The sequence below is a fragment of the Hippocampus comes genome, unplaced genomic scaffold (genome assembly GCF_001891065.2).
Source record: "Hippocampus comes isolate QL1 unplaced genomic scaffold, H_comes_QL1_v1.1 scaffold570, whole genome shotgun sequence".
Taxonomy (NCBI): Eukaryota; Metazoa; Chordata; class Actinopteri; order Syngnathiformes; family Syngnathidae; genus Hippocampus; species Hippocampus comes.
Window position 1 is genome coordinate 374,220 of NW_017805000.1, and position 17,500 is coordinate 391,719.

The 17,500-nt window shown below is 43.8% G+C and overlaps 2 protein-coding genes across 6 annotated transcripts in view; both read left to right on the forward strand.

Moving 5' to 3' along the window:
* The window catches only part of kcp (kielin cysteine rich BMP regulator), a 24,824-nt gene extending 11,349 nt beyond the window's left edge, over positions 1-13,475 (forward strand). For 2 of the 3 annotated variants that reach the window (XM_019895602.1, XM_019895611.1), the window contains 29 exons: positions 1-64; positions 748-921; positions 1,187-1,269; positions 1,830-1,923; positions 2,069-2,251; positions 2,915-3,085; positions 3,180-3,353; positions 4,393-4,475; positions 4,560-4,650; positions 5,318-5,400; positions 5,478-5,651; positions 5,956-6,135; positions 6,404-6,668; positions 6,967-7,049; positions 7,124-7,217; positions 7,838-8,011; positions 8,098-8,180; positions 8,830-8,950; positions 9,079-9,161; positions 9,236-9,335; positions 9,419-9,507; positions 9,636-9,738; positions 9,830-9,972; positions 10,069-10,241; positions 10,321-10,432; positions 10,545-10,646; positions 10,707-10,871; positions 11,393-11,693; positions 12,825-13,475. The exon at positions 1-64 is cut by the window's left edge and continues 203 nt beyond it. In XM_019895602.1, the coding sequence (XP_019751161.1) occupies positions 1-64; positions 748-921; positions 1,187-1,269; positions 1,830-1,923; positions 2,069-2,251; positions 2,915-3,085; positions 3,180-3,353; positions 4,393-4,475; positions 4,560-4,650; positions 5,318-5,400; positions 5,478-5,651; positions 5,956-6,135; positions 6,404-6,668; positions 6,967-7,049; positions 7,124-7,217; positions 7,838-8,011; positions 8,098-8,180; positions 8,830-8,950; positions 9,079-9,161; positions 9,236-9,335; positions 9,419-9,507; positions 9,636-9,738; positions 9,830-9,972; positions 10,069-10,241; positions 10,321-10,432; positions 10,545-10,646; positions 10,707-10,871; positions 11,393-11,693; positions 12,825-13,045 (3,966 nt within the window). In that variant the 3' untranslated portion in view covers positions 13,046-13,475. The remainder of the gene's footprint in view (positions 65-747; positions 922-1,186; positions 1,270-1,829; positions 1,924-2,068; positions 2,252-2,914; positions 3,086-3,179; positions 3,354-4,392; positions 4,476-4,559; positions 4,651-5,317; positions 5,401-5,477; positions 5,652-5,955; positions 6,136-6,403; positions 6,669-6,966; positions 7,050-7,123; positions 7,218-7,837; positions 8,012-8,097; positions 8,181-8,829; positions 8,951-9,078; positions 9,162-9,235; positions 9,336-9,418; positions 9,508-9,635; positions 9,739-9,829; positions 9,973-10,068; positions 10,242-10,320; positions 10,433-10,544; positions 10,647-10,706; positions 10,872-11,392; positions 11,694-12,824) is intronic. The other variant, XM_019895621.1, reaches the window with a different exon arrangement.
* Positions 13,476-13,637: 162 nt separating this feature from the next.
* The window catches only part of LOC109531081 (uncharacterized), a 7,834-nt gene continuing 3,971 nt past the window's right edge, over positions 13,638-17,500 (forward strand). For all 3 annotated transcript variants that reach the window (XM_019895130.1, XM_019895139.1, XM_019895150.1), the window contains exons 1-10: positions 13,638-14,459; positions 14,555-14,647; positions 14,871-14,984; positions 15,077-15,144; positions 15,541-15,716; positions 15,821-15,959; positions 16,724-16,831; positions 16,900-17,019; positions 17,077-17,188; positions 17,409-17,500. The exon at positions 17,409-17,500 is cut by the window's right edge and continues 29 nt beyond it. In XM_019895130.1, coding sequence (XP_019750689.1) covers positions 14,328-14,459; positions 14,555-14,647; positions 14,871-14,984; positions 15,077-15,144; positions 15,541-15,716; positions 15,821-15,959; positions 16,724-16,831; positions 16,900-17,019; positions 17,077-17,188; positions 17,409-17,500 — 1,154 coding nt within the window. In that variant the 5' untranslated portion in view covers positions 13,638-14,327. The remainder of the gene's footprint in view (positions 14,460-14,554; positions 14,648-14,870; positions 14,985-15,076; positions 15,145-15,540; positions 15,717-15,820; positions 15,960-16,723; positions 16,832-16,899; positions 17,020-17,076; positions 17,189-17,408) is intronic.

The following is a 17,500-nucleotide window of genomic DNA, read 5'->3' on the forward strand; positions in this document are numbered from 1 at the left end:
TGTCCAGCACTCAACTGCAGTAACCCATACACAGTGCCCGGAGAGTGCTGCCCTAAATGTCCAGGTATCTTTCAGTAGTGTCTGAGAGCATTTCATGAGTGTTTCAGCAGTCTATGTGCGTTTGTATTCCAGTATGTGTGAGAGGGTTTTACTAAAGCGCATGAGAGTGCTTCGGTCATGTGTGAGTGTCTTCTATTTTTCCATTATCTATGCGAGAACATTCTGGTAGAATGTGAGCGTGTTCCACTGGTAATGTGAGAGTGTTTCAGTAGTGCGTGAAAGAAATGATATTTTGAGTACCGGTAGTTAATGTGAAGGAGTTTTTGTATTGAACGATAGCATTTCAGTTGAATGTGAATGTGTTTCATCAATGTGTGAAAAAGTAAAAAGTAGATGCATGAGAGCAGTTCAGTAGCGTAAATGAGAGTGTTTCAGTAGTGTTCAATAGTGTGTGAGACATTGTTGTTTGGATAATTTGTGTGAGTCTTTCAGTTGCTCAGGATTTTTTAATGGTAGGTGAGAGCATTTTAGCAGTGGGTGTGAGAGATTTTTTTATTTGTTGTGTGAGAGCACTTCAGTAGTTGTTTGCGAATGACTGTCACAATTTTTCAGTAGTGTGTGAGAGATAATGTTTCGGAAGATTGTGTTTTCAAATAATATTTTTTAGTAGTTTTTGTGAGAAGCGATTCTGCCCGATCGCCTCATTTTGCTGTGGTCTTTGCTTCTTCATTACAATCACTCGGCAAGACTGCTTGTTGGAGAATCACGTGTTTGTGGACGGCCAGGCCTTCCCCAACCCGACCAGCGCGTGTGAGGAGTGCAAGTGCGCGAGCGGCGCAATTGACTGCCGGCAGGCTCAGTGCCCTCGGCCGCACTGCAACGCGCCCCTCTCGGGCGCCTGCTGCAGGAACGACTGCAACGGTGAGCATGGCTGTCCATCCATATAACATCACTCACGTTGCTTAAAGACTCTCACACTCACTCACACACCGACTGACCCATTGTCACACATTCCCCTGAAAATTCTCGGACGTACGCCCATTTGTGGGACGGAGGACGAGAAGTTTTTTTAAAAAGGACGAACCAAGCAAGGACGGGAGTGGGTTTTCGTCCGTCCCTTTAATCGCTTTAAAAGGACAAAGACGGATGGGCAAAATAGCGTAAAGTGCCCATCTCTGCCATTCAGGATGCAGCTATGCCGGGAAGGAGCATCCCAACGGTCACCAGTTTGCGCATCCCACTGACCCATGCAGGACCTGCAGCTGCATTGTGAGTATTCACATCCACAGCCAACTAACTCTGCCCTCTCATTCGCTCACGCCCATGTCACTCACCAAGCCACAACCCACATTTTCTAGCCACTCACATTGAAAGTTGCAGATACTACAGTACATTGTGAGGATGGGGACCTTCAGTGAAGAGAAAAAATATCTGCACCTAACATGCCCGATTTGTATTGCTACTGTATTGTTTCAGAATGCAAATGCAATTGCTTGAATGATCGATGAGAAAATCGGTAGAATAATCAATTCTAAAAGTATTCAATGCCTGCAGCTTTGAACATTTTCTGTAATTCTCAATATTATTATTATATATATTTTTTAATGCGGTGAACATTCTACTAAACAAGCAACAACAAAAAAGGGGTTCCATATGTCATTCATTTGCTGAGGCCGCCCACCACCCCCGCCCCTTCCCTTAGTTTGAATTTTGAGAAAAATATTTGTGAACTCCACTATCTGGGTATTTAATTTGGGAAGTTCACCTGTGTAAGTACAAAATTCAATTAAGGTGTACAGTACTTAGGGAAGTCATTTTGTCTCCTGCAGAATGGAAACGTCCAATGTCTTATGAAGAGGTGCCCACCCCTGTCGTGCTCCAACCCGCACGTGTTGCCTGGAGACTGCTGCCCTCAGTGTCCTGGTGAGGAAGCGCAAGCAAAAGTACAATTTGGATTTAGAAATGTACGATTAAAAGCAAGCGCAATGGATGGTCCAAAAAGCCCACTTGGAGATATTGGTTTTTTTTTTTTTTGCATTGACTCATATATGGCTTGTTGTGGCTGCAGCGCCCCCTCTGGATTGCGAGTTGGACGTCCAAACGTACCGACACGGCGAGCGCTTCTACTCGCCGTCGGACCGCTGCCAATTGTGCTCCTGTGCCAATGGCACCGTCCACTGCCAGAGGAAGCCGTGCCCCTTCGACTCGTGCTCCCATCCTGTCACGCGGGATTGCTGCCGCACCTGTCAAGGTATGACGGGGGGTATCGTCATGTTTTGTATTGATAGTGTTTTTCAGGCAGGGTGGACAAAGTATGGCCCGCGGGCTGCAAGGGCCTAGTCCTTGCTTTAATTTGGTCCACCAAGCATTTATGTTATCAGGAATACTGTAATATTTGGTGCAATCATTATTTGCTTCTTTTTTTCTGAAATGCTTTCATTTAACATCCTTTATTCATTTAATTAAGTCCTTTGTAACTACATCAGTCAACAGGAAATTTTAATCAGAGATGGTATATGTGTAACTTCATGTATTTTTAACACTGATTTAAAAACATGCCTTGGCTCTCTTTGTAGCATATCAGGTTTTTGAGATATTCTCTTTTTTTTTTTTTGTTCTTAAGCCTGACCCATAAAAGTTTGCACAATACGGATTTTATCACCGATTATAATTTAGCGCTATGACGTTCCTGAAAGAAATTCCACCCTTAATTCATAAATATTTGCACTCATGTGTTACTGGCTGGCCAGGATGGTTCCACAAATCAAATTGGATGGATGGATTAATATTTTTACATCTGCACGTTAACTTTTTTTTTTTTTAAATACTTCACTTATGAGTGACCCGGACCATCTGTCCAATTTGAAAATACACCGTGGCCCCTGAGCACAAAGACCATCTCTATTTCCGACAGGCTGCCTCTACGAAGGTCGAGAGCGAGCCAACGGGGAGATGTGGGACGACGCCTCGGACCCGTGCGCCGCCTGCGTGTGCCACGAGGGCTCCGTCAGGTGCGAGAAAAAGCGCTGTCCCCCGAGCAACTGTAAGCACCCTGTGCAGCGGCACTGCTGCAAGTCCTGTGACGGTAAGGAAAACTTGAGCTAGCGCTCACAAAATGGTGGGGATCAAACTAGGCTTTCCGGGGTAACTGAACGTATTTCATTGTCTGCTTTGGGCAGCCTGCTTGTATAATGGGAAGGAACATGGCGACGGCACTGAGTTTGCTGACGACAAGGACCCCTGCGTCGTGTGCTACTGCTATGCGGGCGAAGTGGTCTGCACCAAGTTGCCTTGCTATGGAGACTGCCGCCACCCGTACAAAGCACCCGGACAATGCTGTGCGGAGTGTGAACGTGAGTTGGAGCAAGACCTGTTGTGAAGTTACGGTTTCAGTTGACCAGAATGAAGTCTTCATATACAGTTACGAGGTTTTTTTTTTTTGGGTGGTACTAGAAAATAAACATTTTACAAGGTATCATATTATTAACAACGGAATAAAAAAATAATATAATCATAATAAAAAATCATTTTAAAAAAGACTGGAGAAAAACGAACTACTATGACAAAATAGTCTTGATTTTACACGGAGAGAGGTTAAAACAAATGTAATTTTAGACTAAAAAAAAAACTAATGTAATAGTTTTAAAAAATAAAGTAAAACAACAAAGTAATTCTATGAAATATCCCAATTTTAAAAATATGAAGTTCAAATTTATGATAGGGAAAGGTCAAAATCTTTAAAAAAAATAATTCAGGAGAATGGATTAATAAAATAATGAGATGTACAAAATATATGACTAGAAAATATGTACATTCAAAGAATCTTAATTTTACAAGAATTAAATGATGATGTTATGGGGAAATTAAACATTATGAGACAAAAATAGTTTTCTACATATATTACAAAAGAATTTCAATTTCAATTTCATTTTAGGAGAGTAAAGTCATGAAAAAAGATCTTAATTTTACAAAATTATGGATTTTTATTCTTGTAATATTGTGATTTTTATTTCCTGTTTCTTTTTAAAAATAGGACAAGAATAAAAAAAAACATTTTCAGATGAGCCTGTGGCCCTATTGAGGATAAAGTGATTCAAATAATGGATCGATGGATTGATTTTCAGGTGATAACAGAATAATAACATTCCAAATAGGAAGAAAACATATTTTAACATGTAAAATAATTTTTTATGAATAAAAAAATATATAAGCATTTAGAAATATTACAAGATTTATTTATTTTTTATATTTGCAGTCGTTTCATTTTTTTCTTTGTCAAGTGATGAGGAAAAAAATCTTATATTATTCTGAGAAATGAACTCTATTTTGCATTTGGCGGAGAAATGCTTCTTTTGTGACCACAAGGTCAAAATATTTGTTTTCATTGGTCAGGCTGCTTTTACACTGGAACGGTGCTGGCTAATGGACAATCCATTCCTGACCCGGGAAATCCTTGCTCCGAGTGCACCTGCCAGGTAGCACACACACACACACACACACACACACACCTTACCTTGACATCTTGACACACTATAAAATGTCTGCATATTTGTTTTCAGACTGGCACTGTGCGTTGTGTGAAAAAGTCGTGTCCCGTGACGCTGTGCCCTCACCCAATCACAAACACGTGTGGTTGTCCCGTGTGTGACGGTAAGTCGTCCTTTGGCCCCATACGTTGCATATCGTGTATGAGAAATGACGGTGAAAAAAAGCGCCTTTAAGTGCATGTTCACGACATTGCCGTGTCGTGTCAAATTAAATCATTGATAGTGGAGTGAGTAACACGTAATTGTACCGAACTTCAGGGCGACACTGGAATACATTTGATCAATATGAAATAAGAACTTGGAGGCTATCTATGATGTCCGTGGCATTGTGTTTGTTTCCAAAAAACATAAAAAATGCTTAATTTTATGGTAATTAAATTATTTTTTATTGATGAATCAAGGTTTTTATTTTTTAATGTACAGTATTAATATTTCATATATATCGAGTTTTACCTTTTTTTTATATTGAATTTTAGCCTTTTTTACTTCTTTTATTATTTTATTTCCAATTACAAATTCATTTAATATATTATCGATACAATGTATGGTTGATACTATTATTTCTTCTAATAATATAAATATAAATTTCTAGTAATTTTAGTTTCATTTATGATTTTATTTTAATGTGAAATTGAATGTACTGGCGTGGGGGGGGGCATCGAGTTTGACACCTTGGCCTTCCAAACTCAGTTTTAATTCTTTTTTTTTAAATTTATGTCGGCAAATTAGTTATTTCCTGTCAAAGTGCTCTCAATTTGTCTTCTTCACAGGTTGCCACTACCAAGGGGTGGATTACATCGACGGGCAGATCTTGGCAGGAGAAGAGAGCAGCTGTCAGGAGTGCACATGCTCAGTGAGTACCAACAATCGCCATCACGATACACAACCAACACACCTAACGCTGCCCGGGCACGTTGCGGTTCCTCTCAGAGGGGTGAGGTGGCTTGTACGCAGAAACGATGTCCCACCGTGTCCTGCTCTCATCCGGCGGTGGACGGATGCGCGTGCGGTGTTTGCGACGGGTGTCACTTTGAGGGGCGGAACTGTTTCAACGGGGAACGATTCCCTCATCCAACAGATGGTTGTCAGCTCTGCTCCTGTCTGGTTGGTACCAAACACTTTGGAGTTTTGTCACTACGAATACAACTTCATTTTCACTATTTCAATGCAGCGAAGTACATTTGTTACTTTTCAGGTGCCGCGCATTACAGTTGTGCAGTACAGTTCAATTGTATTTAACTTTGAAGTACAATACATTTGCATTGAACCCTTAAGAAATGTTTGTTTTTACCTTTTTGAGTACCAATTTTTTCAACCGTTACATGCAATACATTTGAATTCAATCATCCTTTCAGTTTTTTTTTTTTTGTGTGTGCGCGACCAAATTAATATATGTGTGTGCGTGCAGAATGGCGACGTGGTGTGCTCACACGTGTTGTGCCCGAGCACCACCTGCTTGCATCCCGTCACCCCCCCAGGCGAGTGCTGCCCCATCTGCACGGGGACGTGTCAGCATCACGGGAGGGAATATCAATCTGGCTCCACCTTCCCGTCGCCCTCTGACCCTTGCTCCTCCTGCTCCTGTCTGGTCAGTCTTCTTACAAGAAACCCCCTCGCCCCGAACCTGTTGCCCTGGATGAAAACCCATTTAATCATGTATTCCATATCCAGGGTACTAGTTTACTCTTTGTCCTCACTAGTAAGTCAATACAGTGCACTAGTAGAGTGACTGTGTCATACTAGTAACATGTTCTCACTCTTAACGCTGCTTTTGGCTCAGTTGTCCTACTCGGGTACATGGACCTTAAACTGGACCTCAAGGAAATTGAATACATGCTTGTCCCGGCATCCTGAAGGAGGAGGTGGTGAGCTGTCAGAGGAGACCTTGTCCCGTGCGGTGTTCCCACCCCGTCCCTTCGGAGGCCTGCTGTCCCGTGTGCGACTCCTGTCTGTACGAGGGCCTGGTCCGCTCCCACGGCCTGGCCTTTGCGCCCTCCTCCGAGCCTTGCCAACGTTGCACTTGCGTGCGAGGCACGGTCACCTGCGTGCCCCTGGCGTGCCCGCCGGCGCCCTGCAGCCGAGCCGTCACCATGCCGGGACAGTGCTGCCCTGAATGCACAGGTACGCTACGCACTGGAGGCCGATGTAGTTCAACTGTCATGATATAAAAGACAAGACATTGTAAAGTGAAATGCTGCCCCAAAGTCGCACAATAGCAGTAGCGAACAATGACCATAACATGACATGTAAAATAAGTCTCAGGGACCCCAAAATAGAATAGGAAAACATTTTTTTATCAATTCTATGAAAGACAAAATACCAAACAGCAGTTCCAAGAGCGCCATCACAGTGCCTTATTCTCAAACTCGAATAGAAACATTGTCATCCGTTATAAATTATGCAAACTGTGTGTTGTAAGGATGTATGCTGGATGGACAAGAATACCGCGATGGGCAGAAATGGACCCTGACCTCAAACCACTGCTCTTCATGTACCTGTCAGGTGGGAATCGTCATCCTTTCTCTCAATTTAAGTGGTTGAAATTTTCATGGGATGACATATTGGATATGTTCCAGGCTGGCGAGGTGCAGTGTGCGTCTCCACAGTGTCCCAAATTGGCTTGCATGCATCAGCTGACCGAGCCGGCGGCCTGCTGTCCTCGCTGCAGAGGTAAAGGCCAACACATGGTCGCCAACAGACAAGCGGTGGGAACTAGCCAAGGACAAATATGAGCCTGTGTTGACAAAGTAATGAGTAGAAAGTACAGATATCTGCTTTCAAAAGTGGAGAGTAAAAGTAAAAAGCGGTCCAAAAAATGTGCACAAATACCTTGAAAAATCGATTCACATTTATATGCAACAGAGGGCTCCGTCCTTTTAGCAATTACCCACAATGCACTACCGGCGGCCATATTGGAGGGCTGTTATATAAAAAAGCCATACACGAAATGGTTTGTTTATAACAGCAACAATAACAATAAAACAAGCCATACAAGAAGTTTCGTGTATGGCTTGTTTATATAACAGCCCTCCAATATGGCCGCCGGTAGTGCATTATGGGTAATCGCTAAAAGGACGGAGCCCTCTATAATCAAATAGGGCTGGAAAATTCAATTGTGATTTTGATTTTGGCTAAAGCTAAACACACAGCAAAAACAATTACAGGCATTGACTAGTACATTTAAATACCAGAGACTTCATTTTATAAACATCCCCCTTGGTAATGCTAGCAGTCAATTAACATGCTAATAGAGAATTAGCATGAGCTGTGACACGACTGTGTGCTGCCAGGTTGCATGTACGATGGAGTCGAGTACGCGGAAGGAAGCAGCTGGTTTGCCGATTCGTCCCAGTGCCGCAGCTGCATGTGCGTGGACGGGGTGACGACATGCTCAGAAATCCGGTGCCTGTCCCCATGCAGCAACTTCATCAAGGTGCCCGGGGAGTGCTGCCCCATGTGTGCCGGTAGGACAATCCAGTGGCGATGGTTCGCCATCTTGTTTGATTGTGTCATGTGATTTTTGTTGGTTTGTTTTTTTTTTTTTGCGGAGACTGCGTGTTTGAGGGCAAGGTGTATGGCCCAGGAGACAGCTTCCATCCGGCTGGAGACCCCTGCCAGGTCTGCACCTGTGAGGTAGGAATAACATGGAGATTTTCTTATCACTCTCCAATTCAGGGATGGGCAACTTACATGTTGGAAGGTGCCACAATTTTGCATTCGTGCTTTTTTTTTGGGGGGGGGGGTGGACTCCACGTGTTTCCTAACCAGATGTACAATATGAAAAATATGATATCTCAAATATGCTACAGCCACAAGTAACCCTTTTGATTGAATTTGAATTGTCTTGGTGTTCAGCACTGTTTGGGACACCCTGTAAAAGAAGTCGACATTCTTTCGTGGTAATCAGAACTAGAACACAGGTGTCAAACTCAAGGACCGCGGGCCAAATCTGTCCCGCCACATCATTTTACGTGGCCCGCGAAGGCAAATCAAACATGTCAACTTCCATGATTCTTACTAAAATCTCGACCAAATTTAAATATTCTCATATGTAATAAATAAGCATTTTCTTGTGACCAAACCCCTCATAACAGTAACTTAAACAATAGTTGAATAATCCGTGATTATTATTATTTTTTTTTTATATGGTTTCAGTCATAACGGCCCTACAAGGGAAACGGTAATTAAAATGTGGCCCATGACAAAAATGAGTTTGACACCCCTGAACTGGAAGAACTAAGAAGTAATGCAAGGCGCGTGTGTGTATGTCTGTAAAATTCAGGTGATGCCAGGCGGAGAGCAGCATCTGCGCTGTTACCGCAAACAGTGTCCTAGTCTGGTGGACTGTCCCAAGAACAACATCTTGTTCTCTGGACCCGACGCCTGCTGTCCTGTCTGCGCACGTCAGTAGTCGTCATACACAAACTGCACTGTTAATTAATAAACACTTGATATTGAAATGCGGTTGCAAGAAACGGTGTGTGTGTGTGTGTGTGTGTGTGTGTGTGTGTGTGTGTGTGTGTGTGTCCAGAGCCTCTGAGTAACTGCACTTCTACACTGATCGGCAATGAGGTCCTGGCTACAGACGACCCCTGTTTCACCTGCCATTGCAGGGTAACACAACACGACACAATATGTGCACATTTTGACCTTGTTTTGCAGCTTGTGTGTGTGTGTGTGTTGTATAGGATCAAACATGGACGTGCCTGCATCGAGGCTGCCCCCCACTGACTTGTCCTCCCAGTGAGCAGTTCACCCCTCCGGACTCGTGCTGCCCCGTGTGTAAAGGTGACGTGATTGCAATCCTGCTCCATCTCTCCTTTTGTCAAAGGGGTGTTTCAAATTTCGCTGACTTTCTGTTTCCGGTGCAGATTGTGTGATCGAGGGTCAGAATCGACGAGTGGCGAGCGGCAGCAGCTGGACGGACAGCGACGACAACTGTGTCACTTGCACCTGTAATGTGAGTCATATCTTGCATAGGGTTGCAAAAATTCAGGATTTTTTTTTTCAACAAATTTTTGTGTGTGTGTGTGTGTGTGTGTGTGTGTGTGTGTGTGTGTGTCTGTGTGTGTGTGTGATGTCGTTTAGTTGGGCTACATTGAGTGCAGCATTGAGGAGTGTTCATCCACGCCTTGCCCCGATGGTCAGAAACAAGTGAAGGTTGCAGGGAAATGCTGCCATGAATGTCAAGGTAACACAAGCAGCCATCTTGTGAGTTTTTTGTTGTGTGTTTTTTTTTTTTTTGCGGGATGTCACAATGTGTGTTTCTGTGTGTGTTTTAGACTGGGCTGTGTCATGTGTGCACCAGGGCACGGTGTACCAGGCTCACGAGCAATGGCAGGTGGACGAATGCACCGGCTGCACTTGTGTGTCTGGAGAGGTGCACTGTCACAGTGAACGCTGCCCTCCCCTGAGCTGTAATACGGTCAGTACCCACCGCCAAGGGAAGCCTCGCTATTCCCGAGGTTTGGTTGCGGACCAATAGCCAGGACTGACTTCATTGTGTGTGTGCGTGTGTTAGGATGAGATGCCATCGGTGGTACCAGGCTTGTGCTGCCCTCACTGCATCCCCCGGCCGGCCACGTGCATTGCGTTCGGCGACCCTCACTACCGCACCTTCGATGGGCGCATGCTTCACTTTCAGGGGACGTGCACCTACGTCCTGGCGCAGGACTGCCACGGCGGAGACTTCAGGTCAGAAGGTCGCCATGGCAACAGAGAAAAAAAAAGCAGTGTGACACTTAGATGACGCCCTTCCTTCTGCTTTTCAAAGTATCCACGCCACGAACGAGGACCGCGGCCGTCAAGGGGTGTCGTGGACCAAAGAGGTGACCGTCTTCATCGGTGATGTCACGGTGCAGCTGCTGCAGGACTGGCTTGTAAAGGTCTGTCATAATCATGCCGTTTTTTTCACATTATAAAACAGTTCACACCATGGCTGGGTGATTACAGAAAAAAATAATGTTCATGATTCATTTGCCCAATTGTGCTCCTCAGGTAGACGACGAGACAGTGACGTTGCCGTTCCTCCGAGAGCCCTACATCTACTTGGAACGGAAGGGCAACACCATCTTGCTCAACAGCAACATCGGGCTCAAGGTCTGCTCTTGTTCTATTTGGCGGCGAATTAAAAAGTATTCATAGCGCCCTCCCGTCCAGGTCCAGTGGAACGGCCGTTCCCACCTGGAGGTGAGCGTTCCGGGCTCCTACAAGGGACTCACCTGCGGCCTCTGTGGAAACTTCAACAACTACCACCAGGATGACCTCGGCATGCCCAGCGGACAGATAAGCCTGTCGGAAGCCGATTTCGGCAACAGCTGGAGGGTAAAAAAAAAAACAACACCAAAAAAAAAAAAACAAAAAACCCTTTTTCAACATCCAAAATGATTGTAGTTAGTAATGTCACCAACACAAAAACAGAGAGCTGTCCATGTCCATCTTTTTTTTTCCTGTTGACTAATTCGAAAAATGTTTTCTGTAAATTATGACTTCTGGATGTTGACGCAAACTATTTGTACATACTGGTATATGTTATTCTATTTTTTTTTTTTTATTCCTCACACTTTTTTGACACGCAAGTCCTTCCGTGTAGTCTATCCGATTGACATGATTCCAATTTCAGCATATTCCAAATCTTCACGGTTTTCCCCACATTGTAGAATGCGGACCAGTAAACAACTCGGGCTTATTTTCCTTTATTTTGTCCAAAAATATTATTCTGCAAAATAATATCACAAAAAAAACATAAAATAAGAAATGCAAATGTTGTACATGCATGATTCTGTCTGCGTACGTGCCATCAAAGTTCGGCAACAAATGCATGCATGAATGACTGTGTCACCCAGGTGACAAATGGAAGTCACTCCCTGGCAACCTGCCGCCCGGGCGAGGATGTGGACCCCTGCAGGGAGGCAGGCTATCACGCCCGCAAAAGCGCCAACGCTCGCTGTAAGGTCCTCAAGACGGCGGCGTTCAGGCCATGCCACCGCGTGGTGCCCCCTGAGGCCTGGTACGCCGCTTGCGTCTACGACCTGTGTGCCTGCGGGGCCAACACCGATGAGTGTCTGTGCGACGCCCTGGAGGCCTACGCCGGACAGTGTCGGGAGGCCGGCGTTGTCCTGCAGTGGAGGGGACCCTCACTGTGCGGTGAGTCGCAAGGCTTGGCTTTCCAAAAGCAGCAAAAGGAGGGAAAACGGGGTCTGGTGTATTTACATCTTGCCATGTGATTGGGGCAGTATTATCCGAGAGGAGACTGAGGGCACTGTGAAAATGCAGCATTGCACCAAAGTGGCATATGGAGTGGCTGGTTTTCCCAGGTGAAATGCTGAGGGAAAAATACAGAAAGAGAAGGAGATTATATTATTATCCAAGAGGAGACTGGGGGCAGCAAGGAAACTAAACACTGTAGCAATGTGGATACAATGTATTAGTTCATCTTGTAAATGTTGAGGAAAAAAGACTAGGGTCGTTTTTTTTTTTTTTTTTACTGCTTGGCATGTGGTAGAGAAGCATTCTTATGCGAGAAGAGACTGAGGGAACTCTTAGATAAAAATACTTATACCATATGCAGAGAAGTAAATACAAGGGACAAGTACTGGCAAAAGTGGCAACCCCACAGTCTCCACTTTGTTGCAGCAGTCCTTTTCCTTATCGTCTCCTCTTGGATGCCGTATATTGTACTGTATTTCCCTACAGTATGCCAAGAATGAAACACAAAAGGCACTGCTTTTTTTCCCCCAACCAATTCAATGTTAAAACAAACTACTCCACAGTCTCCACTTTTTTGCAGTGCTTCATTTTTGATCTTCTGTCTCTCCCAAAAATATTTTATTACCACAGAGTATTTAACATTCTACAAGAGAAACTCCTATTTTACAGCAAAGTGGAGACTGTGGAGTCTTCAGTTTTGGTCGTGGAAGAGCCCTTAGTCTCCTCGTTTCCTTACCACAGGCCGAAAAACTACTTAATGACTCCACAGTCTCCACTTTTCTGCAACACTTTGCTTTGCGCTGCCCTGAATTTGGAGACTGTGGAGTTGTTGGTTTTCGGCACGTGGGAAGGAAAACCCTTTTTTTTATCCAAGAAAGGACTCGGGGCAGCAAAAACGTGGTGCGCTGCTCTCAATATTGCGATTCCGTATGTGATATATTTTTTTTTCAAGGTCTTCACATGTATTTTTTTTTGAACAAACACAAGCAATACATTAATTCAGATAAACAATATCAGGTATACTATATGTAAATGAATGAATAATAAATAGTTTCCTGACGCCACCAGCGGTAAGGTGCCCGGTGGAGAGGGGCTTCGTGTTTGACGAGTGCGGACCACCGTGCGCCGTCACCTGCTTGAACGTGGGCGCGCCACTGGGGGTGCTGGAGAGCCACTGCTTCAAGCCCTGCGTGCCCGGCTGCCAGTGCCCCGCTGGCCTGGTGCTGCACAACAACTACTGCATCCATCCCAGCAAGTGCCCCAAGATCATCCACGGCAACCAGTCGTGACGCGTCGTCCGCGACGAAAAGCCGCAGTCATCAATCCATTCACGATAGCCCACGTCCGTTCTCACTTGAGTCGTCGGTAAGCTGGAGATGGCCCGGCTGAGATTCGGACGAGAAGTGGGGTTGCACCCTTGATTGGTTTGCCAGCCAATCACAAAGCTCCTATAGACAACAAACCATTCACAGCTACACATGATTTGGAGTCTTCAGTGAAGCCAACATGCATGTTTTGCAGGAGAAAGCCAGAAAGTCCAGTGCCAGAGGCAAAATTCAAAACCCCGAACCTTCAAACTGTGAGGGTGACGCGCCAACCACTAATTCCACCGTGCTCCCTCCATTCAACAGTGACTGACTATGCAGTGCTATTTATATAGACCACACTCACTTCTTGTTTTTTTTGTTCTTTTTTTTAATAAACACATTTCTACATGTTCAAGCACTGTGCATTGTCACACTATCTCAGGTTTGTGGGGGGGGGGGGGGGGAATGAATAAAGCTCATACTACTACTACCAATGCCCAATGTCTATCTGGATTTTTAAAATGACATGGGTCAGCAACAAATTTTAATCAGAGACGGCTTTGTGTCCCTATGTGTATTTTTGACGTTGATTTCAAAAATATATTTACTTTTTTCTAGCACATCATGTTTTTTGAGATAATTTCATATTTGTTTTTTAAGTTTGACCTATAAAGTATGAGTGGTAATTTATAGTTATGACGTTTCAGCAAAAAATTCCACGTGTTGCTGAACCCCACCTTTAAGTCATACATCTATAATAATAATAATATGTAATATAATTCTAAACACCTGATGTGTTAGAGACAAAAAAACTAGGGTAGATTCTGAATCACTGCAAAAAAATGATTTTGAAAAGTTTGAGATTTTTTTTGAACATTTGTTGACCAGTCTTGTTATTCTTCTTAGGCGCAACCTATTTTTAATCCCCCTTGAATTATTTGTACATTTTAGGTTGGGTACGGGCTGTTTTTAATCCTTCAATGACGCCCTTCCTTCTGCATGTACATGTAATTTTTTTTTTTAATCCCTAAAATGACTTCAAGTTGTCATGAAGGTTCTTGCCTGTAGAATTGTGAAGAAAAGAGTCCACTTTTGAATACTCTGTGTCACTTGATCCTCCTTGTCCTCTTGGTGACTGCGGTAACCATAGCAACAGCTTGTATAATTCATAGGCCTGCAGGTGGCGCATCATGCAGCAGGTAAGAAAGACTTTTATTGGGACTCATTTCATAAGGTTCCATCTTCTTGCCCTTTGCGGGTGTGCATGGCTGCTGTGCATCAGTCGGCGGGGACGAGCGAAGGAGACAAATTCTCCTGCGAGGATGCGAGTCGCCTCTACCGCAAAGTGTTTCGTGACGCCTGCACCGAGGATGAAGTGCGCACGGCCGTGAAAAAGGTGAGAACCAATACGCTAAATTGCATTTAGAAGCGAAAGAAAAAAAAAACATATTTGGCTTATTTAGTAACATGAACAAACTTTGATCTTATTAGCTTTCAGAAGATGATAGTGAGGGGACGTGCGTTGGTGAGCGTATTTTGGATGTTCTCATAGAAATGAAGCGGATGAAGGAGAAAAAGGAAAAGGTAAACACAATGCTATCTTGATTTAGTGGTTAATTCCTTCTTTCAACATGCATACAGATGTGGCTTACGAGTGTTCTCATGTTGTATTTGTGTGTTTTGACCGTTTTGAACGGCCGGCATATGTGAAGCTTGCTCAACTCAAAGTTTGGCTTGAAGCACCAAAAAAAAAAAAAAAAAAGCGACCAAGCAATAATCTTGATGGGGCACTTATGAATGTGTTCAGTTATACTGGGAAGTGCAGCTGCTCAATGCAGGCCATCTGGAGGAGCTGCATTTATGCAAGACTCCAGCCGTTGCTGATGCCCCTGTGCTCAAGTGCCCACACCGAACCACACAGGTATGCTACTTTATAGAATATGAATCATATTTATTGAGCAATGTGGTGTATTATGTATCATCCGCATTCACATATGTTGCTCTTCGACACAGACACGAGGGAAAGAAAACATGAGAGGAGTGTGGCAGCTCCACAAGGCAGCTCGACAGAGCTGGGCCAGGTAAGAGAATCAAAATATTAGCAACAGCACACAGTAGGGTGCAGCGCAAACTACAGCAATAAAGTCAACACATTTAATATCAACAAACAAAACTGTGTGAATCAAAACAGTAATGGTGAAAATGTAATCCCCTCCCCCAATGTATTTTACCCCATGTGAGCACGTGTGTGTGCCCTGCGATTGGCTGCCAACCAGTTCAAGGTGTGCCTCGCCTATTGCCCGAAGACGGCTGGGATAGGCTCCAGCACCCCCTGCGATACCTTGTGAGGACAAGCGGTCCTTAACAAGACCACCTAAAATTCACACTCCTGAATATTTAATGTTTAATGCATGTGTGTGTGTGTGTGTGTGTGTGTGTGTGTGTGTGTGTGTGTGTGTGTGTGTGTGTGAGTTCAGACTGGTGACAGAAGGCGTGCAAAGCATACTGGCCTGCCCCTGGCCAGTTCAAACGCCAGGGGTCAGAGGTGAAGTTTGGGGCTTGGTGTCCTGTTCAGACGTGCTCCTCTTCAACGAAGTCAAATACGACGCGGTGACCCGTTTGCTTTATGATGACATGCTGCAGAAACACCACAGTAAGGATAACATTTTATACGAGCCATTGATTTTTGTTTTTTTTTCTCTCCCCGCTCACAATTTGGACCTCCACTTTTTTTGGGTGGCGGTGGTGATGAAACAGGCATGCATGCGTGGGAGGCTCTGTCGCCATGGCGACGTCACCAGGAAGAGCTTTGGCTTGAGGAGCTCGCAGAGGAAGCTTTGGCGTCCGACGACATGGTCGCTTTGGCCGAGCTGCCGGGAGCGTTCACGATATACAGGTTCACTTTTCGCAGCAAAATAAGAATTGCAATACAACTGGAATGGCATCGCAAATCTGACGGACGACTTTAGAATTCGTGGAGTATTTTATTTTTTTAAAGAACATACAGCTTTTGTTATCCTAAAAGGAGGGATTTGAAACTAATTATCCTGCGGTTTTACATTTTTCAATTACAACTTTTTAAAAAAAATCAAAGCATGCGATTTTAGTTTCACAACATTCGTAATTTCATGAATCTGTTCTGTCATAACGTTACAACTTTTTTTTTGTCCAATAACAAATTGAAAAAAATAAAATCTCATTACAAATATTTCCTCACGATACTGTTCTATAACTTTCATTGATTGCAACGTGACACGTTTCTCATTAAATTACCAGTTTATATTCTGAAATGAAATTTTTAATCTTGTATTTTTTCCCCACTCTCGTCAGTGTTACTAAATCTGTAAAACAGTGGAATCCCTGAGATTTAAAAAAAAAAAGTATTTTTAAATTATATTTATGGGTGGGGTGATTGAATCCAACACCTTTTATATTTTTTTTATGGAATTGATTTGCAGCTTATCCGCATTTTTCAAGAATTTTGAGGTGCATGCATTGATTGGGAATCAACTGTATGAATTTTTTAGACTATTTGTGGGCCAGGCCTGTATACAATTGTATGCATTTGTTCCTCCAAGAATTACTTTTTTTTTCTTGTTATCATCAACCAATGTTGGAATGTAATTGAAACCAGTAAACTCAATCATTTTTGTCCTCCAGAGTTTGTCCAGAGTCCAGAAAAGAGTGCTTCACTGCAGTTTCTCTCTTGTATAAATTAAACGCGTGTCGACGACAAGAGAGGGAAGAACTAACAGCCTTAGTGGAGAGGTACAAACAACACCTCAACCTTTTAGACATTTTTCAATGATTCAGTCTTGCTTCTTGTGCCATTGTAGGCTGGACGAGGAGAGTTTGAGACTGTTGTGTTTGTACATTCGCTCAGCAACACTTGGAGCTCAAAGAGAAAAAACAGCCTACGATGCATATTTGGCCATCAGACAATCCTGGCACAAATGGTGAGTTGCAACAATTGCAATATCAATTTGACACAAGTTGATTCCGTGTCTTTTCAGGCCACAAGTTCACAGTCCGTGCAGAGAAGAGCGGGCTGCCGCATTACTACGCGGTGATGACGACATACTTGGGCACATGAAAGATGACGACGACTTACGATTATCACAGCAGGTGTTGGACGGCATTAAGATTTTGGGGCAGTGTTCGGGTTTCGACCTGGGGTATCAAGTTAGGGTTGCGGTTTCGACTTACTGTTTTCTGGGGGGGGGGATTGGGTTAGGGTTCAGCATTTGGGTTTTGGCTCGGAATGTAATCCAAAAGATGTTGTGGTGTGAATATACCAAGTTTCTTGCGTTACATCCTAAATAGAATCCTTTAACTCCAACTGCAGTCATTACTGCCGTTATTGGTGCTGACTCAGCAGCAGGAGAGGAAGCAGCTGGTGCGCCTGTTGCATGGAGTCACTTTGGAGGATGTGCAAAG